Source organism: Phascolarctos cinereus, unplaced genomic scaffold (assembly GCF_003287225.1).
Source record: "Phascolarctos cinereus isolate Bilbo 61053 unplaced genomic scaffold, phaCin_HiC Scaffold_4;HRSCAF=312, whole genome shotgun sequence".
NCBI lineage: Eukaryota > Metazoa > Chordata > Mammalia > Diprotodontia > Phascolarctidae > Phascolarctos > Phascolarctos cinereus.
Genome location: NW_027555847.1, coordinates 464,921,819 through 464,949,648, shown reverse-complemented (window position 1 = coordinate 464,949,648; position 27,830 = coordinate 464,921,819). Strand labels below are relative to the sequence as shown.

General features: G+C 38.9%; 1 protein-coding gene, 1 non-coding gene and 1 pseudogene across 2 annotated transcripts; all 3 read right to left on the bottom strand.

The window, feature by feature from the left end:
* Positions 1-723: 723 nt before the first annotated feature.
* Positions 724-16,897, bottom strand: LOC110219059 (uncharacterized). The gene is made up of 9 exons (XM_078151775.1): positions 16,855-16,897; positions 11,664-11,751; positions 6,992-7,136; positions 6,688-6,939; positions 4,584-4,646; positions 4,262-4,328; positions 3,948-4,012; positions 3,667-3,729; positions 724-1,202 (listed from the first exon to the last, which is right to left on the bottom strand). The coding sequence occupies exons 1-6, from the start codon at positions 16,895-16,897 to the stop codon at positions 4,296-4,298; spliced, it is 624 nt and encodes a 207-aa protein (XP_078007901.1). The 3' UTR covers positions 724-1,202; positions 3,667-3,729; positions 3,948-4,012; positions 4,262-4,295.
* Positions 4,721-4,805, bottom strand: LOC144457326 (small nucleolar RNA SNORD87). Its single transcript, XR_013486638.1, has one exon. It is a non-coding gene; the product is annotated as a small nucleolar RNA SNORD87 (small nucleolar RNA).
* Positions 16,898-18,299: 1,402 nt separating the features above from the next.
* On the bottom strand, positions 18,300-27,367 carry LOC110219034 (large ribosomal subunit protein uL16-like; annotated as a pseudogene).
* Positions 27,368-27,830: the final 463 nt, after the last annotated feature.

The window sequence follows — 27,830 nt, the reverse complement described above, 5'->3', positions numbered from 1 at the left end:
TAATAAGACTGATAGAGGCAGTGTAATTCCAATTGGACTATTTAAAATCGTAAAAATTGCTATTTAAAGGGTACTCAACATGCCAGCAAACTTGGAAGATAGTGGCCACTGGTTTGGTAAAGATCATTTTATATCCCAATCCTAAAGACAATGCCAAACAATGTTCCAACTGCCAAATGACTGCAGTCATTTCACGTGTTAGCAAGATTATGCTTATAATTTTTAATTTATGGAACAAGCATTTCCCTAACAATACAAAAAGATGATTGCACATGAAACCAAATTCTCTATGTACAACTTTCTATTATTTCTTTTTAATACACAAAACTATTTTGCAAATTCCCTCCCCCACCCAGAGATTGCTACCATTAGATATAAGTATATATACGTATAATTATTCTATACATAATTCTATCCAGTTCTTTCTTTGCGCAGGTTGGTTTTTAAAGAGGCAGAGGAACTAGACAAATACCAAATTGCCAACATTCCCTGGATTATGGAGAAAACCAGAGTTTCAGAAAATCATCTACTTCGGCTTCATTGACCACACTAAAGCTAAAGTCTTTGACTGTGTGGATCATAGCATATGGCAAGCGCTCAAATAAATGGGAGTACCAAATCATCTTATTTGTCCTCCTGAGGAACTATATGTGGGTTAGAACTAAAGTTAGAACTAAACATGGAACTGATCGGTCTATGACTAGTAAAGGACTACAACAAGGCTGTATGCTGTCACTTTATTTAACTTATATGCAGAATACATCAAATGAAATGCCAGACTGGACAAATAAAAAAACCCAGAATCAAGATTTCAGGGACATCAACAATCTCAGATATGCAGACAATACCATAGATGGCAGAAAGTTAAGAATTAAGAAGCCTCTGGATGAGGGTGAAAGAGGAGAGTGTAAAAGCTAGCTTGAGGTTTAACATTAAAAAGACCCTGATGCTAGGAAAGATTAAAGGCAAAAGGAGAAGGGGACAGCAGAGGATGAGATGGAGAGTATCACGAAAGCAACAAACATGACCTTGGACAGTCTTTGGGAAAGTGTAGATAGAAGGGCCTAGTAGCAAGCTATGGTCAAGGAGTCATGAGGAATCAGACATGACTGAAGGACAACAATAGTGTAGCTGACTGAAGATAAAACCAGTTTCTTGGTCTTCTACTTCCCATTGCATCACTGCTGCTACATATGTTCAGTCTGCAGAGGAAATATTAAATTAGCAATGAATTCTGTAGTAGAAATATTTTTTTTCAATTTCAGAACAAATTTGTCATAAAAAGATTCTACAAAGCAGTTTCAAACTGAAAAGGAGGGTATGTCAATTACTATGTTAAAGTAGGGACAGAAGTTACCATAACAGAAGAGTTAGTGCAAATGGAGCATCTTGTCTGAGGAACACCAAGAAGGAAGGTGTTGCTGGATCAGAGTATGTGAAAGGCTATGCTAAACAAAGGATTTATAGCTGATCCTAGGTGACAGGATCCAAGGGAGTTTGAATGGGGACAAGGAGCCACCTAAAGATGGTAACAGTGTCAAGTCTGTTCCCTACACTCTCCCTATGTATTACCTCACCTTCTACCAACCTCCTGCCTCTTAGGCCTCTACCTCAAAGGAACCCTTTCCCTACTTACATCAGGTGGAACCCCCGAGATCAACAAAAATTTCTTAAACAAAAGGGAAAAGACCTAAAAGTTGTTAACTATAGATGTGTGAAACCAACCTACCAGTAAATATGTAATCACACTGGTAAAGAACTGTATCTGGTTATTAAAGGTTTTATGGGCTTATTTTTAAAAAATCTGGGCATGTGGGATATAAGATAAACACTAAAGAGATAGCAGATGGTGTTACTGTTCAAGCTTTTGTTGGGATTAAGATTTAGAAGTCACCAAAATATTCAGTAGGGTAAACAGCAAAAATCTGTCAAAATCATTAAACCAGCCAAGTTCCTTCTTTGAAATATCAATGATTCTATTAATGTTTGACGCTCACCTTCAAAATTACCTTATGAATTCATACAAATATACACCAAAATTATGGAGTGTTGTTGATTCAGATCCCGAATCTATTCACCGGCACAAACCTTCAGAAATATCTGCTAGAATAAAAATTACTTTGGCCAACACTGTACGCTACAACTTTTATAGCCCTTTCTGCTAATTATAAAAACACAGCTTTACCAGTAGTCTTAACACATTGCATGTTTTACATACAAAGTCATCTATTCTTTTTTATAGCGACAAATTCACACAGGTCTATAGCTGAAAATGGACCAGTACAACCTCATTTTATAAATGAGGAAACAAGCCCAGAGATTCAATTTGTTATGTTGTATTTAATTATCCAAAACGCTCATTTAAGTCCATATGCATGAATTAGTAGACATTTATAGTGCTTTAAAGGTTTAAAAGGTTTACAAAGCACCTCAGATATTATTCCATTTTACATTACAAGGATAACTGTATAAGCATTATATCTATTTAAAAGACAGGTAAATCAACTTGTCATTCAAGGCAAGATGTATAGGCATTTTTGTATCTTCAGAAAGTTTAAATGCTTTTCACCTAGAAGTTCAGATTTTCTTATAAATTTTGCATGTTCTAGCTCCTTTTTATACAAAGGAGCCAAAACCAAGGCCAAACCAAGCAGTTTGTGGATCCCTTAGATGCAAAATCAAAAGTGTGAGCAGGGAAATGACACCTATGTACCTTGAGATCACTCTGGCCACTTCAGAAGATAGACTAAAGAGAAATGACTGGTGGTAGGGAGAGACAGATGAGAAGAGCATTGTAACAGTCTTAACTTCAGCTCAAGGAATGAGGATTAAATTGAATTAAATGAATGCTTACACCAGAATGCTCTTGAAGACATAACTGTCTTGATGTGTTATATAGTAATGGCTATGGTGCTCAAAGGCCTGAAGTTCCGTTAATTTACTCTGCTTGTGCAGTCTTGATCTCTCTGGGCTTCAGTCTTCATATTTTTAAGACACCAAAAAGGGGGTGTAGGTGGGGTTTAGACTAGATCAGCTAAGATCCCTTCAAGATCTAAATGAATTGTGGCAAAGTATTTGAAGGGCATGGACATGGATTTGTTTTATTACCTGGCCCCATAGGGCAGAACCAGGAGCGATGGAATTGCAGCAAACTTAGGACCACAGATCAAGAGTGGTAAGAGACCCAAGCCATTTAGTTTGACTTCCTCATTTTACAAATGAGGCCCAGACAAGTCAAATGACTTCCCAATGTTAGAGGGACTAGGTAAGATCTAAACTCCTACTGTATCATCTATATATTGCTTCTCTAAGGCTTGATGTCAGGAAAAACCTTCCTAACAAATAAAAGCTATAAGTAGAATGGGCTGCCCAAAGTAGTAAGGTCCCCTTCATTAGAGGTCCTTGCAGTCAGGTATGGGTTGGAAAACTCAAATTCTGTGTATGTAGTAGGAAACTGATACTACTTGTTAGTACACAGACTTAAATCTGCTTCCTACACCTTCTGGCTACTATATAAAAAATATCCCAAATTAAGAAAAAAAATTCCTGCTGGATTTTTGGCTTACGGTATCTAAACTATTAATCATGGCCTGTTGTCAACAAAAGAAAATTCTGAGTATCTGAAATATGAGAATGTGCAGGCAAATGCAAGACAACTGTAATTACCTGAATAGGTTTAATAGTATTCAGCATTCTTGGTTCAGATACTGGGCAAGATCTCTTCATTTCCTTAAAGAAACAAAGATATTTTACAGTCTGAATTTTCTTGGATTGCTAAATTTACTCTAAGTAATCACATGGCACATCAGATTTCAAATTACTTCAAGGAAGCCCTCAGTTGGGTAAACGGCTTTTTTTAAAAAAAGATCATCATTCTGCCAAATGAATACCTGAAGATTCAGTCTTATTTGTTCCAGAAGTGAGAAGAGCAACTGTACTTTAATTACCTGAATAGGTTTAACAGTATTCAGAAATTGTGGTTCAGACCCCCTGGGCAAGATCTCTTCATTTCCTTAAAGAAAAAAGATTTTTACAGTTTGAATTTTCTTGGATTGATTAGTTTACTCAAAGTAATCATATGGCACACACATCAGATATCAAGTTACTTCAAGGAAGCCCTCAATTGGGTAAACGGCTTTTTTTTTTAAATCATCATTATGCCAAACGAATACCTGAAGACTTAGTCTTATTTGTTCCAGAACTGAAAAATTCTTAGTTTTATACAAACATGCAGGCAAATGCATGACATAACTTTAATTACCTGAACAGGTTTAACAGTATTCAGCATTTTTGGTTCAGATCTCCCCTTGGCAAGATCTCTTCACTTCCTTAAAGAAAAAAAAACAACACCATTTTTAAAGTTTGAATTTTCTTGGATTGATTAGTTTACTCAAAGTAATCATATGGCACACATCAGACACCAAGTTACTTCAAGGAAGCCCTCAGTTGGGTAAACGGCTTTTTGTTTTAAATCATCATTATGCCAAATGAATACCTGAAGATTTAGTCTTACTTGTTCCAGAACTGAAATTCTTAAGTTTTATACAAACATGCAAGCAAATGTATGACTTAACTTTAATTACCTGAATAGGTTTGATAGTATTCAGCATTTCTGGTTCAGATCCTAGGTAAGATCTCTTCATTTCCTTAAAGAAAAAAAAACCTAGCATTTAAAGTTTGAATTTTCTTGGGCTGATGAAAAGTTTACTCCCAGTAATTATATGGCACATCAGATTTAAAGTTACTTCAAAGAAGCCCTCAGTTGGGTAAATGGCTTTTTTTTAAAAAATCATCATTATGCCAATGAATGACAAGATTTAGTCTTATTTGTTCCAAAACTGAGAAATTCTTAGTTTTATAACAGAAAGTGAGTTTCTATGACAAGCAGGAAAAAAATGAACTCTGTTCCAAGTATTGATTTTTCAAGAATAACATGTTCCTAATGAGTACCCAGCTATTGCTTTTCTGTCTGTTTGACAGAGATAAAGGATGAGGTTAAGTTAAAGGTTACATTTACAATGCTGGGTATGTAAACCTCAACGTATGTATAGTGTCATGTCCTATATATATTCAATTTAAGGTCACAATAGGGTATACCTTCCTATGACTAACAAGCAACAAATCTGATGAAACCCAACAGAATTAATTCTAAGCTGCCTTTATGCATGCTCACATGGAGTAAAGGGCGTGGTCAGGGATACTCAAGTCTTCCAAGTCCTAAATAAGGAAAGAAGTCATTTATCATTTGAATTAGAAGCAAACAGCTATTGAAAATGATTTACGAAGACAAGAAGAATTGAGTTCTCAAAGTAATTTTAACATTTTTAAGACATGAAAGGTGGAAAATAACTCCACACAACATCATACTTTGCTAATTAGCAATGCTCCAACTGTGAACACTTGAAATTGACTTGTTTGTGCCCATATTTTATAAAACTTAGGCAGTCTGAAAATGATCAAGATAAATGACACAATCAAATCAATAAGGATTAAGAGCTAATCAGTGCCCAAGACCAACTGTAGATGGCAAATACTTGCAGTATCTTCAGATTTTAGCCTCAAGAAAATTAGTAATTTATGTAGAATCAAAGGCAGCTAGGTGAGAGTTCCTCACACTTACTAGCTGGGAGACCCTGGACAAGTCTCTTCAATTCAGTTTCTTCACATGGAAAATGAGCTGGAGTAGGAAACCACAAACCACGCCAGTATCTTGGCCAAAGAGTGAGGAAGAGTTAAGATTAAGACATGACTGAAAAAATGACTGAATATGTAGAATTCAAGTCAGCTTGCATAATGCTCACCAGTTCTGAAATCTTTTAATTCTGTATTTACTACTGATCCTACTACAACAGACCAACTTGTTATGTGTTTTCCAATTCAAACTGCATTAGATAAAAATGAATTTTACTATAACCATCAATGTCTTTTACTTATGGTACCAAATACAACAGGCTACTGAATAAAAGGCAAAATGAATTAAATCAAGTCTCAGGAACAATTAGGCAATTCAACATTATCTAAACACCAACCACATGCAAGGCCTTGCTCTAGCTCAAGGTGCTGGGGTAAGAAAGCAAAGACTAGCTTTCAATAAGGCCAGATTTACTTGAAGGACAAACTAGGCCTTAACACCGGCGATGCTGCTTGAAGTCACACATGCAAATTATTACATAACTCTTGGGTCAGCTAACATCTGCTCGAGTGTGTATGACTGCCTCCCCATTTGTAAAGTTTAAATTCAAAGTTGCATCCTCTTGTAAGGCAGTGACTACGAGTGCAGCGAAGGCACCTGCCCGATGCAGCAAGCACACAAGGAGCCGTACAGGGGAACGCACAACACGTAGGCACGAGGGCTGACTGTTTGTAATGTGCGCACGCAATATATAACGCACATGTGAATAAAATTAAAACAAGTAAACGTGAATATCTTAAATACGATACAACTTTTATATTAATAAAAATATAAGTTTATCAAGATCACCAGGGGGCCCACGCTCCGGTTAAGCCAGCCCGGGTCCGGGCAGCGGCCCCGGTCCCCCACAAGCGGCAGAAGCCCGCGGGTCAGGGCGGGGAGGGAGCTCGGCCCTTCCTCCCTCGGAGGGCGCCGCCACCGCCGGCCCGAGCCCTCGCCTCGACCGCCCACTCGGGCTGCCCCCACGCCAGGAATAGTACCGAGCTGTTACCCACTTTAGGACTAGAGCTCCCGAAGGGCACAGGCGGGCCCGGGGCCCCCGAGGCTTCCCGGGAGCCCGCAGCACGCGCCGTGACCCGCCGCCCGCACCTCCATGGCGTCCCAGGAACCTCTGCAGCGAGAAAGAAAAACCAGGCCCGCACGCCTGCAGATAAAAAGCCGCGGGGACGAGGGGTCAACCCTTTCCGGTGGCCAGGCTCCGCCTTTTCCGGCCAAAAGAGCCTGTCAGGAAAGCCCTTCTTCGGTATCTAGGCAGGATTGGGTTTGGAAGGGTAACTACGCCAGGCCGGAGCTGAGAACGATAGTCCTGCGCAGGCGCCGAGGTGGAATAGACCGAGAGGCGCGGTCTTTAAATTTCATTTCGGGGTAGAAGTGCGTCCTGGCCTTGGTCCGAGTCGGGGGCCGTTCCTCTGGGGTCTTCCCCTCTGCAGACTCTGGGGCGCCACTGCAGAAGCAATGAACACTGGTCACCCCAGGGGGATCAAGTGACAGGGGTTTGGAAGAGCCAGAGAAAATGAGAAGGGAAGGCTGGAGAAAGAAGAAGGAGCTAGAATGGAGAAAGCTGGGTAATGCACCAGCTGAAGTAGATGAGGAAGGGGAATATGACAGTCCTCATATCATTCAGTACATCTCTGTGCCGTGGTGTATAAATCCACCAAAAAGACCCACACTAGGGGCAGCTAGATGGCTCAGTGAATGGAGCACCGGCTGTGGAGTCAGGAGGACCTCAGTTCAAATTGGGCTTCAGATGCTTGCTGTGTGACCCTGGGCAAGTCAACCCCCTTGCCTCACAAAAAAGTAAATAAATAAAAGACCCACACTAAAGCATCAGAGACCCCAACTTGAGAAACAAAAAGAGTACAGTTATCTAGAAAATGGTGTAAGAGGGGTGTAAAAAAGAATATTGTGACTACAAAATACCTAGAGAGGCCTAGAGACCTAGGTACCTTGGGACCAAATTCACGGGGAACTAAGGTAGCAAATGATGAACATATACAACCTCAGCTTATGTTTGACTATGATTCTAAAAGGGATGGGTGGAAGGACAGCAACTCAGAGGAACATGTGAAGATTGTGGAAGAATATGACAAAGTTAACCTGGCTAAAGGTATATTAAAAGCTCAGAAGCCACAGGAAGAATTAACCTCAGGAAAGTTAATAGAACAAATGAATTCCCCAAAACGTCAGTTGGGAGAAGAAGAACCAAATTTTTAGAGGGAGAGAGACTATAACAGTGAAGATGAGGATGAAGGTGACATTGATATGTCTGAACAAAATTTTGACTCTAAAAGATGAATGACAGTCCAGAATCTCATGATTTGAGAAGATATTGCTAAATACTTGAAAAATTTAGATCCTAGTTCTGCCTACTATGATTCAAAAACAAGACAAGAGGGAGGGTGCAGATACACAGGCAGGTGGGCCCAGGTTGGTAACAGTCTCATCTCTCCAACGTCTCAAGCCAACCCCCATGTCAGGCTGTGGCTGGGCATTGTTTTGCTTTCACTTGGAGGTTTTTTTGGGTGGGGGAGTTGAGAGGTTCAGGAGCAGAGAGAGAGGAAGTACAATATAGTAAAGTAAAGTTAACATAGGTATTTTTTAGAATATGGATTTCTTTCAGAATTCTTTACATAAAGTCAAATTTGCTTGATGAGAATTTATGTAAAGGCATAACTGTAATTGAAGGAAATGATAAGTTTCAGTTAGAGGCTGGAGAAATAAAGATTATTTTTTTCCTTACCCATGTTCACAGATACCCAAATTTATCCACAGACCCCCAATGGGACCTAAGGTTAAAACCCCTGTACAAGGGAATGCAACATATATGAAGATAAGAAAATACACGATAATTTGAGGAAGAAAAAAAATGCAAGCCATTTTGAGGGGAAGAGGAAAAGTTTTGCAAAGCTATCAATACCTAAGCTGAAACATGAAGGAAGGTAAGTTTTTTGAAGAGGCAGAGATGGGAAAGCTATGTAACATTCCAACCATGGAAGACTGTGTCTTCAAAAGCATTCTGGGGATAGGAAATAGGTTTGATTTTTCTGGATCAGAAAGTGCATAAAGGAAAGCAATATAGAATAAGTCTGAAAAAGTCGACTGAAAAGGCCCTTGACAGGTCTTACCAAAGGAGTTTGTATTTTTATCCTATAGCAGAAGAGTGATATGGTTAGAAATCTTAGAAAGTAGCAATAAGTAGCAATTCAGTAGAGGATAGATTAGAGATGGGAGCAATGGGATGGAGGAAAACCAATTTGAAATGGATTGCAGTGGTCTAGCTGAAAGGTAGTGAGTAGGTCTAGACTAGGATGGATGTGGTATGAGTGAGGAGAAAGGAATGAAAGAGTGATGATATGGAAATAGAATTGAGAATACTTGGTAAGTGGAGGGGGTAGTGAGCACCCCCTCAAATTCCACATCATCATATGTATGACTCTTATTTGATCCTCCCAATAACCCTGGGATGTAGGTGCTATTATTATTCCCACTTTACAGATGAGGAAATTGAGGCAAACAGGTTGAGTGACTTCCTCAAAGTCATATAGCTAGTAAGTGCCTGAGGCTAGATTTGAACTTAGGACTTCTGGTGGTACCTTCAACAGAAAGAGGGAAATTGGAAAGAGAGATAAGGGTGCGGTAGAACATAATGAGTTCTGTTTTGATCATTTTGAATTTGAGATGCCTACAGTTGGAGATGAATGAATGAAAAAGCATGTGTTAAGTCTTTATTATGTGCCAGTATAGTGCTAAGTGCAAAAGAAAGTCCCTGCCCTCAAGGAGCTTACAATCTATTGGGAGACACAACGTGCAAACAAATATATACAAAGCAAGCTATAAACAGGATAAATGATAAATAATTAAGAGAGGGAAAGTGGAATTAAGAGGTGTTAGGGAAGGCCTCCTACAGAATGTGAGATTTTAGTTGGGACTTAAAGGAGGCCAGGGAGGTTTCATTTGGGCTGAGCTGAGGCAGATGGCAATTCAAGACTGCTTACAAAGATAACTAAGATGTAGTCTCTTTCTTTAAGGAAGGAATTTTAGTCTAGAGGATGGATATAACAGAAATTTAAAAATAAAGAATCCTATAAAGTTAGCAGCAGAAGACATGCAGGCAGTAATTGCAGAGCCCAAGTTCCATCCTCTGACTCCAAATCCAAATTCTAATATTTTAACTGTCCAAAAAAATAAAAAGTCCTTATGAAATCAGCTTGAAGGGGTAAAAGTGGTGAGGGGTAAAAACCTGGGCAAGAGACAACAGCCAACTTGCAGTGCCAGTGGATGGGACCCTTGACCTGGAACCAGGAAGTCCTGAATTAGAATTTTGTCTCAGTCACTTACTAGCTGTGTGACCATGAGTAAGTCACTACTGTCCCTGGGTCTCAGTTACCTCATCTGCAAATGAGGGGTTTGGACTATTCAGTTCAATTCAATAAACATTTATTACATGCCTACTATGTGCCAAGTACTATGCTAAGTGCTGGGGATACAAAAAGAGGCAAAAAGTCCCTTCCCTCAAGGAGCTTGCAGTCTAATGGAGGAGACATGCAAACAAATATATACAAAACAAGGTATATACTGGATAAAAAGCAATAATTAACAGAGGGAAGGCGCTGGAAGGAAGACAGCAGCAGCCTGTATGGATCCTAAGTGAGAAGCCATACCCGTTGGATAGGGTTTTAAAAGAAAGGGCAGGATGTGGATAAGTGGGTGGGATTTGAAGGAGGGCCTAGATGAATTTTTTATTTATGTTGTTACACTTTAGTGGATTTAGTACACTGTTGGTAGAACTGTGAATTGGTCTTGGCTAAATAAGAACGTGCAGAGTATTAGATCAATTCTGTAACACCAGTTGCATAAATATCCAAGAATACATACCTATAAATTAGAAACAATCATTGGAGAAAGTAATTAAATTGGACTGATTTCACCCACTACAACTTTATGGGGCATAGTATATATGGGCCTTTGATGCTATTCAACAATTCTTAAAAGCAACAGTAAACGGGGCCACATGACCCTGGATCTCAAGGATGAGCCTGCTTGTATTTCATATTACTAAAATCTTGTGACACAGAGTGCTTGGGTACCAAAGATTCATCATGAAAATGGGAGAGAAATTCCAGGGTTAAGAAGATGGGCATAAGCCAAAGGGGAGTGTATAGAAAAGCAATTACGTGTGGCCTCTAGGAGGTACCAATATGTTTCTGTCTTACAGAGGCAGAAAACCCAACTAGAGCAGTAAAATGTTGTGGGACATGGTTTGCTGATCACGTACGTGTGCTTTCCATTTCCAGAGACAAAGGAAGCCCAGGAACCTTTTGAGGGATGTGATAACACCAAGTGTTAGTCCCTCAGTGATATAGCTTTTCTGTTGGCTACTGTTCATGTTCTTAGACATAAAGGGTGACATAAGCAAATTGGGGGAACATAGAAAAAATTGCCTTCAGATCTATGGATAAGGGAAGACTTCATGACCAAACAGAAAGGTTCACAGGAGGTAAAATGGATAATTTTGATTACGTTAAATTGAAAGTTTTTTGTACAAAAAAAACCAATGCTGCCAAAATTAGAAGGAAAACAGGAAATTGGGGGGGGCAGATTTTATAGCAAGTATCTCATTTCTCAAGTATATAGGGAATTGAGCAAAATTTATAAAAATAATAATAGCTGTTCTCTAACTAAGAAATGGTGAAAAGATATGACAAGGCAATTTTCAGAAGAAATCAAAGCTATCAATAGTCATATGAAAAAATATTCTAAATCACTAATAATTAAAGAAATGCAAATTAAAACAACTCTGAGGTAACCTATCACACTCATCAAATTGGCTAAGACAACAAAAAAGGAAAATGACAAATATTGGAGGTCATGTGGGAAAACAGGTACACTAATGTACTGTTAGAGCTGTGAACTAGTCCCACCATTCTAGAAAGCAGTTTGGAGCTCCATTCAAAAAGCTATTAAGCTGTACCTATCCAGTGACATTGCTGCTAGGTCTGCAGTTATTCCTTCCACATCATGGGGGTTAAGGGTGCAGCACCCTCTGCAATCTGGAAAACCTGCATAAAAAATTTTGTGCTCCCCATCATACCAGAGACGAAGTCCAAATTATTATAATATTAAAAGTTAAAATGGGTCAATATTATATAACGCTATACATAGACTTTATGCATTTCTGAGTTTCTAAACTTTTTGTGTGTCAACTGCTGGCCTTTGTGTGTTGCCTGTGGCTTCTGCAAAACTCCCTCCAAATTCCTATTTAATTTCTTATGCCACTCTGTGATATATCAAAACCATGATTGGGAAAGTTGCCATGTGGAAGACGTAACTATATATCCCAAAGAGATTTTTTTTAAAAAGGAGAGAATTTTGAACTGAACATAAAATTGAATTTAAAAAAAAAGATCACCAGTGATCTCAGTCTCCTCCTCATACTTTTCATGATCACTTAATATGGGTATTTCCTAAGGGATTCCCCAAGTCCTTGGCCTTCTTGTTTTACCTCACTAAATTTTATCCTTTGATAATTACATTTACTTCCACAGTTTCAAGTACCCCCTTGGTAAAGATGACTCCCAAATCTACATTTACATTGCTGACCTCTTTTCTCTAACTGCCTACCTGATAAAGCATAATAGAATTTATTTTTGGAAGGGACTTAGTAGATTGTCTTTCCAATTCTTCTTCTACAGATGAGGAGTTAAATGATTTTTCCTAATTGCAGAGGTAGTAGCAATGTTGGTATCTGAACACCTGTCATTTAATTCCAAACCCTTCGTTCGGAGGCAATCAGGGTTCAGTGACTTGCCTAGGGTCACACAGCTAGTAAGTGTTAGAGGTCAAATTTGAACTCAGGTCCTCCTGACTCCAGGGCCAGTGCTCTCCACTGCACCAAGTAACCCCTAAACCTAATAAAGTCTTGGTCCCTTCTCCTTCATCACTTAAAACATATGTGATAGACTAGAAAGGACTCTGAATTTGGAATTGAAGGGTCCAAATCCTATCTCTGCTATTTATTAACTTTTGTGACTTTAGACAAGTTATCTCACTCTGGGGCTCAATTTGTAAAATATAAGAGTGGGGTTATGCTCATGTGTTCAAAATTAAAATTATTTCCTTTCCTATTATTCCTCCTCTGCCTTTACTATTTCTACTTCTGGCATTACTATACATTGAGACTCACATGTTCAAAATCTTGGTGTTATTTTTTTACTCTGTCTGCTTCCCCCTTCATTTCCAAAGAGTTACCAAGCACTGCCAATTTCACCTCTAGAACACCTCTCACAACTGTGCCCTCTTTTCTCACTGCTATCACCCAGTGCCTCAATATCACCTACCTCCAAATGGTTTTCCCTCTTCTGCATTCTCCTACTTGATTTCATCTCTCACAGTGCTAGCAGACTCATTTTCCGGATGCATAAATCTGGTTCTGACATTCTGCTACTCAAAAATCCTTGGTACTTTACACTTGCCTACTAAGTCAAGTTCAAACCCCTTCATTATCTTGAACCCTCCACAATCTGGCCACACCATCCCTTTCCAGCCTCATTTCATATTTCTCTCTACCACATCATCTGTGCTTCAGACAAGCTGAACTTGCTGTGTTTCCTCCTGTTGCTGTGACTTTGCTCACAATATTCACTATAACTGGAATTTCCACTATACCCAATGAATTATTATTTATCCTTTACACTCAGGTGGTATCTCCTCCTGATCCCCCTTGTCAGTTCTGACCCCCAGTCCTCATACCATCCCATTTCTTCCTTACCTTCCCCAATATCTAGTTATTTTTCCTGCACACAGCAGGCAATTAATAAATGTTTGTTCATGTAAATGGAATTGGATACATGGTAAGTAAGCCAATAATTAGTTAGATATTACTTTATAGGTAGATATTGGGAAAAGTTTCTCCACCCTAATCATTAAACCCAAACAATTTCTATGCAACAAGCAAAATAGACCATTTCCAAACCTTCAGTGCTCCAAATATCCCCTCTTCCCCCTACTTAATAGTCTGACTGCTATTATGGAAATGATCCAGCATTTTCCATGGAGAAAGCCAGATTCTAATTGTTATCCATACTCTATGAATCACCCATCCTTTACTCATTGAGCTGAGCCAATATAATAATTTTTCTTTCATTTCTTTTATTCAGTGGCATTTTGAGTTCTGAGTTGTCTCCTCTGCAAACCCTCATTAGAGAAGGCCAGCATTTGATATAGACATATATGTGGCACCACAAATATATACTTCCATCTATCAGTTCTTTCTCTGGAGGTGGGTAGCATTTTCCTTCATAAATCCTTTGTGGTTGATTTGAATGATCATATTACTCAGAATAGCTTAGTCATCTGCAGTTATTCTGCAACAACGTTGCTGTTACTGGATGCAACGTTTTCTTGGCTCTGCCCGTTTCACTGGAATTGTTTTATGCAAGTCTTTCCATGTTTTTCTGTAACCAACTTGCTCATTGTTTGTTACTACATGGTAGCATTCCATCATAATCATATACCACAACTTATTCAGCCATTCCCCAATTGACTGGCATCCACTCAATTTGCAATTCTTTGCCATCACAAAGGGACATATTTTAGACTATATAGGTTCTTTTCCTTTCTCCCTGATCACCTTGGGAAACAGCCTATTAGTGGTAATCCTGGGTCAAAGGGTAAATGCAGTTTTATAACTTTGAGCATGATTCCAAATTGCTCTCCATAATGGTTGGATCAGTTCACAATTCCACCGACAGTGTGTTAGTGTCCTATTTTTTCCACATCTCTTCCAGCATTTGTCATTTTCCCTTTTTATCATTTTAGCCGATCTGATAGGTGTGGGATGATAGCTTGGAGAATAATTTTTCTTTGTAGGAACAAATAAAGTACTTCCAGCTTTTACATATTTACATTTACTGTAGCTGATTTCCACAAGTAGCTGAGGGGTAAAAAAAAAAAAAAAAAAAAAAAAAAGAATCTTTCTGAGTAATATGAGCAGCCAGAGCACTGGAAAGTCAAAATAAATTAGAGACTCCATTTTATTCCAAAAAATTTTCTCTCTCTCCTTGTCTCTCTGTCTTTGTATGTTTGTCTGTTTCTGTCTGTCTCTCTGTTACTCCAGTTCTGTCGTTCTCTGTCTCTCTCTGTCTCTCTCTGTCTCTGTCCCTCTGTCTCTTTCACACCCACATACACTCACCCCGTTATATACAATGTTTATTTTTCCTGTGAGCTGTTACTGTAGAACCTAGGAACTGTAGTGACACATGTAAATCTCATTAGTAAATTAATACCATTGGCCACCAAGACAACAGTCTGTTTTCATGTTTATGAATGACTTGAAGAACTGCCTGGCTCCCTACGTGCCTGCTACAAAAAGTTGAGCTGTAACTGTAAGGCAGCAGCCCGTGATTACTATGCCCTGGTGTGTTCCCTTGTGCGATATTAAATATGTCAGAGCACTAGTAGCGCTAGGGAGGAGAGGTGACCCCAGTCAGAGCTGCATGGCGTTTCCTTGTAAGATCCTTTTACTTCACAGGGGGGTTATATTGAAACACAGTATTGACTTTGAGACAATAATAGCATTTAGACTTATCTTCATGGTTAAAGTTTCAAATCTGTTTAAAATAACTTGGATTTGTCACAAAACAAGGCACTGATCAGACCGAAAGTTAATCCCTAAATAGTCAAGGTACATGAACTTTACAGAGTTAATTTCTGTAAAAATTACCCACATGACTTGTGATTTCTAACTGGCTATAAAATAATGGCATTATGGCTTACATAGCCAACGTGACAGAGGCATTTGGATTTTACCTTTCCATTAAACTTTAACTTAAACAAGATTAACTTTACAAGCAATTATTCAACAGTAATAGAGTATGCAAATGAAAAGCTACTCAAGGAATATAAGTGACCTTGGAGGCTCAGAAAGTGGAAGTAATTTAAAAACTAATTTAAAAGCTTAAATTAGGGTTAAATCTAGATTATACTGAAAAATTATCACCCCATTCAATTTAGCAATGGTTATAACAAATCTCATAGAAATGATTTGTTTTTGGTCAATTTTTACCAGTTACATTTTAAAAGGACAATGAACATACTGTTCTTTAAGGTCTCCAAGGGAAATATCCGTGATTGGCAGGGAATATATTAACTGAAAGGAACAGTTAACTCGAGGGCATAATATTGTAATTTCAGCTGTGTAGTGAACTCATTTGAATATTTCCAGTGTGTGCATGTTTATACACATACCTTTATGTGTATGTATGTGCATGTATAAGCTTTTTGTCAAAGATCACCATGACACAAGGGATCCCATTTACCTTTCAAGGATATCATATTTCTCCTGAATTGAGCTCTTCATCATCCAGAAACTTGGAAAATCTTTCCACAGGACAGTCAAGTAGGCCCATACCAACTCCCCCCCTTCCCCATTAAAACTTCGTAAAATGCAGGACACCATGTACCTAAGGGATGGTTTACTGAAAGAAAAGAAGTCCAATAATTGTTAGCTATAACACGTGGAATCAATGTAACCCAAAACCCCACGATGCCCTGTGGCTGACGTCCTCTAATCTATTTCACTTTTCATCTAGACTTTGGCTCCCTGCTGCAGCCTCTTAGGAAGTGATATGGACCCACAAGGACTCTAGGACAATACTTTCTACTGATGGAAATGGTTCCCCAAAAGTTGCTAATGGCTCTCACTAGAGCTTACTTTCCTCCTCCAGACTTTGTAATAGGTAAAAAGACTAGGGGAAAAATGATGAGAAAAGTGGAGAAAAGAAACTAAAAATTGTAAAAAGTACATCTAGAAATAACATCATAATCATCAATGGGCATTTATTAAGTGCCTACTATGCATCAGGCACTGTGCTAAGTGTTAGGGACACCAAGAAAAGTAAAAAAAGCCTCAAGGAGCTCGCAGTCTAAGGGGGGAGATTACATGTTGTAGCTGTTCATCCTTTGTTTTTGAAGAGGACCAATGACATTACAGGGTGCTGTCTTGACTTGTGGGTGAATTGGGTTCAAGTGAGGCAGAGATGCACAAAGTCATCAGACTCACTCTCTTTTCCACAGTCACCTAAGTCCAGTGGCAGGACAAAGGTCAGGATGACTGGCAATGGCCCGGGTTGCAGTGGATGACCTTGGCATCTTTGTTGTCTTACCAAGCTCCAAGCACTCCACAGCTCCTACTTCAGCCGCCTTCATGGCTGTTAGAACAAATTACTCTCATCCTCCCATTCCCCTAAGGAAAGTCTTCACATGCTTGAGGTGGGAATCTCCCTAATTTACCTACAGGTTTGAGGCCTGTCGATTACCCCCAACCAGGTTTAGACTGTCTGCCTAGATGGTTTATCAGGGTGTGGCCACTGTGCATGCTACAGCTTCTTGGAGCCACAGGTGAGAGTTGGGTGGATCAGGTGAACACCAAAGATGGATGAGCAGCCCTGAAAAAGGCTCAGCAAGCCCTCACACCAGAACTACTATTCCTCCTGAATACCCTATACATTATACACACACACACGCACACACAAAAGATATATACAGTTGTATCTGAGAACTTTTCTCAGAGGGAAGGAACTAGCAACTAGCAGTAGAGGAAGGGAACCGCTCAAGATGGACATATACTAAGTTTTATTAGTCCTCATCTTCTCTTTTGACACTCAAAGATCTTACTAATTTTTACAATTTCATTTGTTACCTCTCAATGAACCTCTGACCTCTATGTGAGACTGGACTTCATTGTTTTCATGTCATCATGTCCTATACTGATAGCCTCTAGATTGTCATGAAAGGAGCCTTTGGGAAGTCCCAGGGCATTGAAGCCCATGTGCACATTGGTCAGATCATCATATCCATTCACACTAAAGTCTAAAAGAAAAAACCTGAGGCAGCTAGGTGGTGTTGACTTCTCTCTTAAGTTCTAGCTTCTAAAGTCCCATAGAACTCTAAATCTATGATACTATAATATGCCCTGCTGCTAGAACATTTCCATGGGATGCTGCCATAAGGATGCTGCTGACATTTCCTTTAACTTTTCAAATTTGACATGTCTGAGACCAAGTGCATCATCCTCCCTTCTCCCAATTAGTGATAAAGTATGTTAAGTGCTTTATGGACCTTAAAATGCTATATAAATGTAACCTATCATCATCATGACTATTAATGACAATTTGGCTGAACCCCTCAGTACTTTCTGATTCCTCCCTCTTCCTTGCATTGTATAAGGCAGCAAGTTCTACTGATTCATCCTTTATAATGTGTTTTATATCCAGCACTTTCTTTTTATTTTGATTGATATCACTTCAGTTCAGACTTATTACCTCATGCCTAAACTATTGTGATACATTTCTAACTGCTCTCTTTACTCTGTCTTTGTACTGACCAATCTATCTTTCATATTGTCAGATCTGTTTTCCTAAAATACCTTTTTCTCCATGACACTTTTCTACTCACAAGTCCCTTTGCTTACAAGGTGAATCAGTCTCCACTGTGAAACATTTAAGGCTTTCCATTGTTCCATTCTTTTCTTTTAGTGACATATAGTTTGATCTGTGCTTATAGTAGATGTCATAGCTGACATTTCATGAGTGGAGCCCAGAATGGGGATTTATGCAATTCCAAAACCATCAGGAATGAGTTGCTTCTCAAATATCCTCAAACTTGTCAGCTATGAACTTGGTGATTCCCCACTTCTTGTAGAAGTGGATCTTCTGGCATCCAGGAAGCTTGAACTTGGCCCTGAACAAAGCATAAATGAGAGAAGGGGAAAGGGAAGGTAATAACCATTGATATAGTGCCTACTGTGTTCCAGGCATTGTGCTAAGTGCTTTACAAATATTATCTCAAGTGGGTGCCTGGCACATCATAAGTGCCAGTAGAAATGTTAGCTATTACTATTGTTATTATTATTATTTCATTTGATCCTCAAAACAACCCTCATAGGTAATCAATCAATCAGGAAATATTTGTTAAGCATCTACAATATGCCAGGCACTATGCTAAGTGCTGGGGATACCAAAAAAAAAAAAAGGCAAAAAACAGTCCCTGCCCTCAAGAATTTACAATCTAATGGAAGTAGATGTTATTATTATCATCATTTTACACTGAGGAAACTGAGACAAATAGAGGCTAAGTGACTTGCCCAGGTCACACAGCTAGTAAGTGTCTGAGGCCAAATTTGAACTCAGGACTTCCTGATTCCAGGCCCAGTGCTTTATCTACTGCATCACCTAGCTCTTCATGTTCTTTATGTTGGACTTTAGTGTAAATGGATATGATGACCTGATCAATGAGTATATGGGTTTCAATTCCCTGGGGCTTCCCAAAGGCTCCTTTCATGACAACCTGGAGACTGTCAGCATAGGACATGATGACATGAAAAGAATGAAGTCCAGTCTCACTCACATAGACATGAAGATCATCCTTGCCACAACTCTTTACCATGCATTTGTTCATACAGATCTGAGTGTCTTCCAGGGCTATTGAATATAGCTATTAATATTCATCTGATACTACATGGATGCACATTAGAAATTTGTCCACTTTCTTCTTTTTTCTTCCCAGGGTCTTAGCAACAGGGATTCTTCCTTTGTACCCTCTTCTCCAAACAGGACTTTGGCAGAAGTCTCACTGAGTGGGACTTCTCTATCTTTACCTCTTACTATTTTCTGACTATGTTAGTGGTTGAGTAGACCATGAGTAGACACCAAGCCTTTCTCCTTAGCCTCTATATTATTTCACTTGATGATCTTCTCAGTTCCCATGAATTCAATTATCATTTCTATGCAAATAATTGCTAGATATATTTATCCAGACCTAACCTCTCTCCTAACTTCCAGTCTCACATTTCCAATTGCCTATTGGACATTTTGAATTGGATAGACGTAGACATCTTAAACATAGGGCAGCTAGGTGATACAGGGGATAAAGCTTGAGACTTGGAGTCAGGAAGACCTGCCTTGGAGTCTTACTAGGCTGTATATTGGGACATTTAAGTGGCACAATGAATAGAGTGCTGGGCCTGGAGTCAGGAAGATCTGAGTTCCAGTCTGGACTCAGACACTTACTAGCTGCGTGACCCTAAGGAAAGTCGCTTGACTCTGTTTGCCTCACTTTCCTAATCTATAAAATGAGCTGGAGGAGAAAATGGCAAACCATTCCAGTACCTTTGCCAAGAAAACCCCAAAGAGTTAGACATGACTAAACAACAATAACCGAGGTTGTATGTTACTTATGGGGGCCATGACTTACAATTCTTTTTATTTTTCAGAGCATCTAAAAATGCTTTACTTACAGCAGGTGCCTAATAAATATCTAATTAATTCTGTCTACCACTAGAGAAGGCTGCTTATCTGGCAGCAATAGAAGGTTCTGTTAGGAATTTACCCTGATCTAATAGCAAATTGTATGCAAATGACTATGTACAAACAAGATATGTACAGAAACATTTGAAGATAATATCAGACGGGAAGGCGCTATGATTAAGGAGAACCAGGAAACACTTCTTGTAGAGAGTGAGATTTTAATTGAGACTTGAAGGAAGCCAGGTGAGCCAGGAGATGACGATGAGGAGGGAGGGACTTCCAGGGATAGAGGATAGCTGATGAAAATGCTTGTGTTGGAGATGCAGTGTCATGGGCAAAGAACAGTACAGAGATTGTTTTCACTGCATTTAAAGTTAGAGGAAATAAAACTTAAATCCCAGCTCTTGCCACTCATTGCTTCTATGACCTATGGCATCTCTCAGAGCCTTACTTTTCTTACCTGAAAAATTAGGGGAACAGAATGTGAAGTTTCAGGACCAGAATGATGCCCAAATCAAAGGCACTTGTTTTTTCAAACTCACCTGGGAAGGATGCTGACAGTGAAATGAATGAAAAGGCAAATAGGAAAAAGCAATCTGCTCTAGAAAATCCCACAAATAAAATATGGAAGAAAGCCCTAAAGTACCAGTTGCATCCAACAAAGTAGACACAGAGATACGTTTGAATATTTGTGCAGTGGTGTCCAACTCTTCATGACCTTATTTGGGCTTTTCTTGGCAAAGATACTGGAGTGGTTTTCCATTTCCTTTTTCAGCTCATTTTACAGATGAGAAAACTGAGGTAAACAGAGGCAAACAGGGTTAAGTGACTTGCCCAAAGTCACACAACTAATAAGTGTCTGAGGCTGGATTTGAACTCAGGGATAAGTGGAGGGTAAATCCAGTTTTTCTGGGTTTCAGTGGGGTTTTTTTGCTCCTTCCACATCATGGTTCAGTTTCTCTAGTGTTCTTCTAGCTCAGGAGACCACATGCATGATCTTCTTTTCCCTAAAAGTCTGGCACTAATAGAAACTCTCCTTTTTCCTTATAGAAGGCTGTGTTGTAACATCTCAGAAACTTGATACTGTCCTGAAAATCCCCCCTTCTCCAGCCAGGAGTCAAATAGCTCTCACAGTTCTGAGCTATATAGGTAAGAGATCCTTCAACGGCCCCTCCCAGTCTCTTCTTGGTCCTAGGAGGTGAGAGCATGCACAATAAACTGTCCCTTTATCAGTGTCTCTCTATGGTTCAAACAAGAAAGTCAGGCCCTCTCGCATCTCCACCATTCCTCCTAATTGTTGTTCTCTCTTGGACCAAGAAGCTCTGCCATTTCTTCTACATGGTGGCACCGCTGATAGGAGTGGGAAGTGTCCTGTGCAATACACAGGAACCAAAGTTTGGTCTCAGGTTTCTATTTTTATGAAGTCAAATGGTTCATCGTCTTTCACCATTATGCTCTATAAGATTTTTAAAATGAGTTTATATTCTAAGCCAGGGTTGCCCTTGGCTGTCATGTCTTGCTGCTTATCAAGAAGATGGAGTGTTTGGTGACTTAAGTGATTTCTCCCAGGGAGGGAATAGAGCATAGAAATCTGTGCCTACTGTCAATCATTAAGTCTTACAGGGGTCAGTTAATCAATGGGAAACATTCTGGCTATATATTAACATAAACATTACACAATGTTTCTGTATATGTAACAAATTACTACCTCTCAGTTTCCTCCTTCAACTAATAAATCAAGCAAAAGTAATAGATATCACCTAACATTTTTTTGGCAAAGCCTTTGACTGTGTCCCAAATTTGTCAGTAAAACAGGGAAATAGATGGATGTCAGAGTGGCATATTTAGAGGTTGGGAGGTGGTGAATCAGCCAGTTTATTTAGGTGCCTTGTAGCTGGCTGCAAGATGTCTTTGAATACCTAAAAGTCTTGGTTTGTTTAAGAAATTATGGAAATAGGTTATAAGTATCACCAATGATGACTTGTATGCAAGAAATGATGTAAAAGATATTGTTAGGGAAGTGGGAAAGGAGATGAGCTAATCACGGAGCAAGAGCACAGGATAATAGAAAGCTCATAGCCCGAATGTTACGGGGTGTTCAGGAATGTTTAAAGACCTAAAGGTGGGCTTCTAGAGCAATGGGGTAGATTCTTTAAGGAGAATGACACGGACAAGAATTATATACAATGAGAGGGGATAGAGGTGATCTGCGCCAGTGGAAGGAACAGTCACAATGATGACTACACGACTGTATTAGATATTAAAAGATATTTAAAACTGCAGAGTACATCTATTTTGTTCTCTGCAGTAATAACTTGTTGATAAATATGTATGAAGAATATGAATATTTTCACTCCTGTGAAATCTGGCAACCACAAATTTCTAAATTAATTCTACTGGTACTTTAAAGTACCAAAGTAGCTTAGTATATTGGAAAGAACGTGCATTTTGGAGTCAAGAGGTTCAAATCCTGGCTCTGACATTTATTAGCCGTGTGACCATGGTCCAGCATTTCTCTCTGAGCCTTAGTTTCTTGATCTATAAAATGGGGGCAATGATACTCGCTTACCTCACAGGGTGCTTGTGAGAAAAGCCTTTTTTGAGTTTTAAAGCATCATATAAATGTGAGCTACCATTATTGACTTTTTTAATTCCTCCAGAAAACAGTTTGGGTGTAATTTATTTCATTACTTTTTAAAAAAAAAGTCTATTTATGGCTTTTGTTTTTACTGTAGTCACTTTCACATGGTTCACCAGTCCCTCCCCACAAAACAAAGAAAAGCAATTAAGTTAAAACTACCTCCACATTTCTGGTGTCTGTTCCTGTATGTAGTATTCCCTGACTCCCTTCCCCATCTCTGTTAAGAGCTGAGATGTGTGTTTCATTACCTGTTCTCTGAGCCCAATCTTGATCATTAAGACTGTCTAGAATCTGACTTACTTTTGGGATTTTTTTCATTTCACTTTTCAAGTCACTTAACCCTGTTTGCCTCAGTTTCCTCATCTGTAAAATGATCTGGAGGAGGAAATGGCAAACCATTCCAGTATCTCTGCCAAGAAAACCCCAAGTGGGGTCATGAAGAGTCAGACATGACTGAAATGACTTAACAACAACAACAACAACAACAATATATCATTGGTAAAAGGAACTCGCAGTAAGGAATCCTCTGCTACCCACGCACATAAGCAACAGCTGTTCACCTTTTAAAGTGCTGCTTGGCACTTCTCGGTCTGTATCCCAAAGAGATCATACAAATGGGAAAAGGACCCACATGTACAAAAATATTCATAACAGCTCTTTTTGTGGTGACAAAGAACTGGAAATTGAGAGGCTGCCCATCAATTGGGGAATGGCTGAGCAAGTTGTGGTATATGAATGTAATGGAATACTATTGTGCTATAAGAAATGATGAATAGGCTGACTTCAGAAAAACCTGGAAAGACTTGTATGGTCTGATGCCGAGTGAAATGAGCAGAACCAGGAGAACATTGTACACAATAACAGCCACATTGTGCGATGAGTAATATTGATAAACTTAACCCCTGTTAGCAATACAAGGATCTAAGACATCTCCAGAGACCTCGTGATGGAAAATGCTATCCACATCCAAAGAAAGAACTATGGAAGTTAAATTGCTATTTTTTTCCTCTTCTGTTGAGTTTTGTTTCCTCATTTTGATGGTTCCTCCTATTAGTTTTAATCTTTACTTGCAACATCACTAGTGTGAAAATATGTTTAATAGGAATGTAAATGCCTATATCAGATTGTGCAGTGGGGAGGAAGGGGGGAAAATTTTTGAACTCAAAAGCATGTGGAAGTGATTGTTGATAAATCAAAATAAATTAATAAAATAAAAAAAATAAAGTACAGCTTGGGTCACACAGTCAGTATGTACCAAAGGCAGAACTTGAACACAGGACTTCCTGATTTTGAGGCTGGTTCCATATCCACTCTATCATACTGCTTCTCATCATTATCAAATGTGATCACAATTCCCTATATGTCTTAAATATCAGACTTTATTCAGAGATCATACGACTAAAGACAATAGATTTAGAATCAAAGGGGAACTGAGGGCCATCTACTCCAACCCCTTCATTTTATAGTTGAGGAAACTGAGGTTAAGTGTCTTGCCCAAGATAATAAGTGGAAGTAGGAACCCAACTGAGGTCTTGAGACTCCAAATCCAGTGCCTTTGATTGACATTAATTAAAGCATAGGTCTGAGGATATCAATCCTATGTTCTTGGGCTTTTTTTTCTGTTTTACCCACTGAACAGTTTCTCTATTCTCATTAATTTTATTTTGTAAAATCTTTTAATTGTTATGAAATTGAAATTGTCAATCAATCAACTAACATTTAAGGTAACTACTATGTGCCAGGCACTGTGGTTGACTAGGAGTACAAATACAAAAATGAGGGTCCCTGCCCTCAAGGAATTTATATTCTGCAAGGCAGTAGTTCTCAAAGAGCTGTCCAAGGACTCCACTTTCAGTAGGTCTGTGAGGTCAAAACTATTTTCACAATAATATGAAGATGTTTTAATTTCTGATGTTAAATATTGATAGATCTAACCCATACATATTTTTAAAAAGCTCTCAATAGAGGGCTTAAAAGATCCTCAACAATTTTTTTCAAGGATGTAAAGGGTTCCTATGACTAAAAAGTCTGAGAACCACTGTGTTACAAGAATTCATCATATTCACAGATAAATAGATACAAGATATATCTTGGATACATATATGTGTATATGTATTCATATATATAATACATACTTACTCAATAAGTAGACAGTGATTTGATGAAGAGGAGGCATTAATGACTGGGGAAATCAGGAAAGACTTCTTGAAGGACATGGCATTGAGCAAGACTTTGAAGAGAGCTAGGTTCCAAGAGGCAGAGGTGATAAGGGAAAGTATTCCAGGCACAGGGGAAAAGCTAGAAGCAGTAAATGTTGTATGGGGAACAGCAAGTAAGTCATTTGTGCCTGAGGGGGAGTAATGTGTAATCAGCCTGAAAAAGAAGGTAGGCACCAGATGAAGATTTTTAACACCAAACAGAGGGAGCTACTGAAGCTTTTCAGGAGTTGGTTACACCTGTGCTTCCAGATGATCAGTTCTGCAGTTGTATGGAGATAATAGCATGGGTAACTATGAGCATTTGTTACAAGGATTTTGTTTTTGTTTCTTTCTTTTTTTTTCAATGGATGGATGGAAGAGGTTTGTTGTTTAGTCGTTTTTCAGTTGTATCCGACTCTTCATGACTTCATTTGGGGTTTTCTTTTCTTTTTTTTAAATTTATTTATTTTATTCTGAAAATAAGAAATAAAACAAGTATTTCCATAACAAAGTGGAATGCAAAAACAACATTGCACCTGAAATTGCAGATTCATGTACAACTTGCTATTCCTTTCAAATATACAACAAAGTTATCATGTAACTTCCTTTTTTTTCCTCCCCTGCCACTCCCAATTTCGAGATGGCTACTATTAGACACGAATCTGTGTGTGTATATATGTGTGTGTGTGTATATATATATATATATATATATATATATATATATTAATGAGTTGTTACCTCTTTAAACCTGATCTGATGAGAATAGGGTTCCAGCACTACCAGCCCTCCATCCTCACCTGTTTCCTCTGGATTAGTTTTTCCTCTCAAACCTCATAAGTGCTCTTTTTACCTTTTCTACACAATTTTGCTTTTTATAATCACCCCATCATACTCAGCTCAATCCCAACCTTTATTTTGAATGACCCAAGTACTAATAACAGTCTTAAGAATATTGATAACAAGGGTCAGCTAGGTGGCACAGTAGATAGAGCTCTGGCCTTGGAGTCAGGAGGACATGAGTTCAAATATGACCTCAGACACTTGACACTTAACTAGCTATGTGACTGTGGGCAAGTCACTTAACCTCAATTGCCTCACCAAAAAGGAAAAAAAAAAGACTACTGATAACCTTTCTACATAGAAAAAGTAAACAGTTTGACCTTATTGAATTCCCTATAGTTGGTTTTTGATGTTTACCTTATATTTCTCCTGAATCTTATATGTCAAATTTTCCATTAAGTTCTGGTCTTTTTGCAACAAAACCTGAAAGTCTGCCAATTCACTGAATGTACATTTTTTATCATTCAGGATTATACATAATTTTGCTGAGTAAATTATTTTTGTCTGCAATCCCAGTTCTTTTGCTCTTCAATATATAGTGTTCCAAGACCTGCTGTCTTTTAGTGTAGCAACTGCTAGGTCTTGTGCAATTCTGATTGTGGCTCCACAGTATTTGAATTGTTTTCTTTTTTCTTCTTAACTTGGTGGTTTTGCAACTTGGCTACAATGTTCTTGTAGGTTTTCATCCTGGGATCTCTTTCAGGTGGTGATCGGTGGATTTTTTTTTTTGTATTTCTACTTTCCCATTTTGTTTTAAAACTTCAGGTCAATTTTCTTTTATTATTTCTTATAATATTGTATCAAGATTATTTTTTTTGATTAGCTTTCAGGTAGTACGATAATTCTTACATTTTTTTCTTCTTGATCGGTTCTCTATTTTTCTTGTGAGATGTTTCATATTCCCTTCTATTTTTTCATTCTTTTGATTTTGTTTTTATTATTTTTTGGTATCTTATAATGTCATTCTCTTCCCCTTGCCCAGTTCTAGTTTTCAAGGAATTATTTTTTTTCCTTAAGACTCTGGATCTTCTTTTTCCCAGTTGGTTGACTTTCTTTTCATAATTTTCTTGGTTTTCTTGGATTGTTCTTATTTTCCTAATTTTCCCTCAATCTCTGTTATTTGATCTTTGAAGTCCTTTTTAAGTTCTTCCCAGAACTCTTTTTGGGCACGTGACCATTTGACGTTGCTCTTTGGGGTAGGAGAGGCTTTTTTTTTTTTACTTCAGTATCCTCCTCTAAATATGAACCCAGGTCTTGTCTATCCCCATAGTAGCTGTCTATGGTTGGGTTCTTTCTCTTTTTCTTACTCATTTTAATTTTTTTTAAAATTTTTATTTTTAGCAGCTTGTTGTTATAATTGCCTTCAGTCCTGGGGTGTGGGGGATGGTGTCTCTGGCCTCAGGTCCTTTTTACTGTTATTTTCTGAGCTGTATCCAGGATCCAACCTCAGCATTCCTCTCCCCCTCCAAACCACAGCTAGGGCCCCCAGCCATACTATGCTGGAAATGCCCTTGCTCCCTGAGGACCCTTCAGTGGATGTAACCTTCAGTTCTGCCCTCTGGCCTGGAACCAAAAGCAGGAACTTAGCTCTCCTGCAAGTGCCCACAGCCAGCAGCATTCTGCCCCACTGCTTCTGCACTCACCAAGCATATTCTAGTCTCTTCTTGCCTTCAGCTGCGGCACAGGACTGCATCTCCAAGTTCAGTCCTCCCCTGCTCAGATGTTTACCCCCCACACTGTTGGTGAGATAAGAATTCCTATGACTGAGGTTAAGGCTACCTCTTAACCACGCTCCCATGACTTGTTGTTTGGTGTTTAGTGGAAATAGCCTGAAGGTGTTGCACTTCACTCAGGCCACCTCTGTCCCTGAGGTCTTTCCTAAATCTCCAGTTGTTCCAGGAGGACCACCGCTTTGCCCCAAATCTTGTTTATTTTTGCCCCTCTATGTTCAACTTGAGGTGCTGTTTTGTCTTGTTTGTAGAGGAAGTCTGGTGAGCTTGGAATTTTCTGACCTACTCTGCCATCTTCCTAGAATCCCTCCCCTCCCCCAATTTGGGGTTTTCTTGGCAAAGATACTAGAATGGTTTGTCATTTCCTTCTCCAGTTCATTTTACAGATGAGGAAATTGAGGCAAGCAGGGTTAAGTGACTTGCCCA

Coding starts and splice junctions, on each gene's coding strand:
- LOC110219059 (XM_078151775.1), bottom strand. CDS start 16,897: ATGAAGGCGGCTGAAGTAGGAGCTGTGGAGTGCTTGGAGCTTG. Junction 7,137..11,663: donor GCAGCAATGTCACTGGATAG/GTACAGCTTAAT, acceptor TTGCTTCTGCAG/TGGCGCCCCAGAGTCTGCAG. Junction 6,940..6,991: donor GGCGCCTGCGCAGGACTATC/GTTCTCAGCTCC, acceptor AATCCTGCCTAG/ATACCGAAGAAGGGCTTTCC.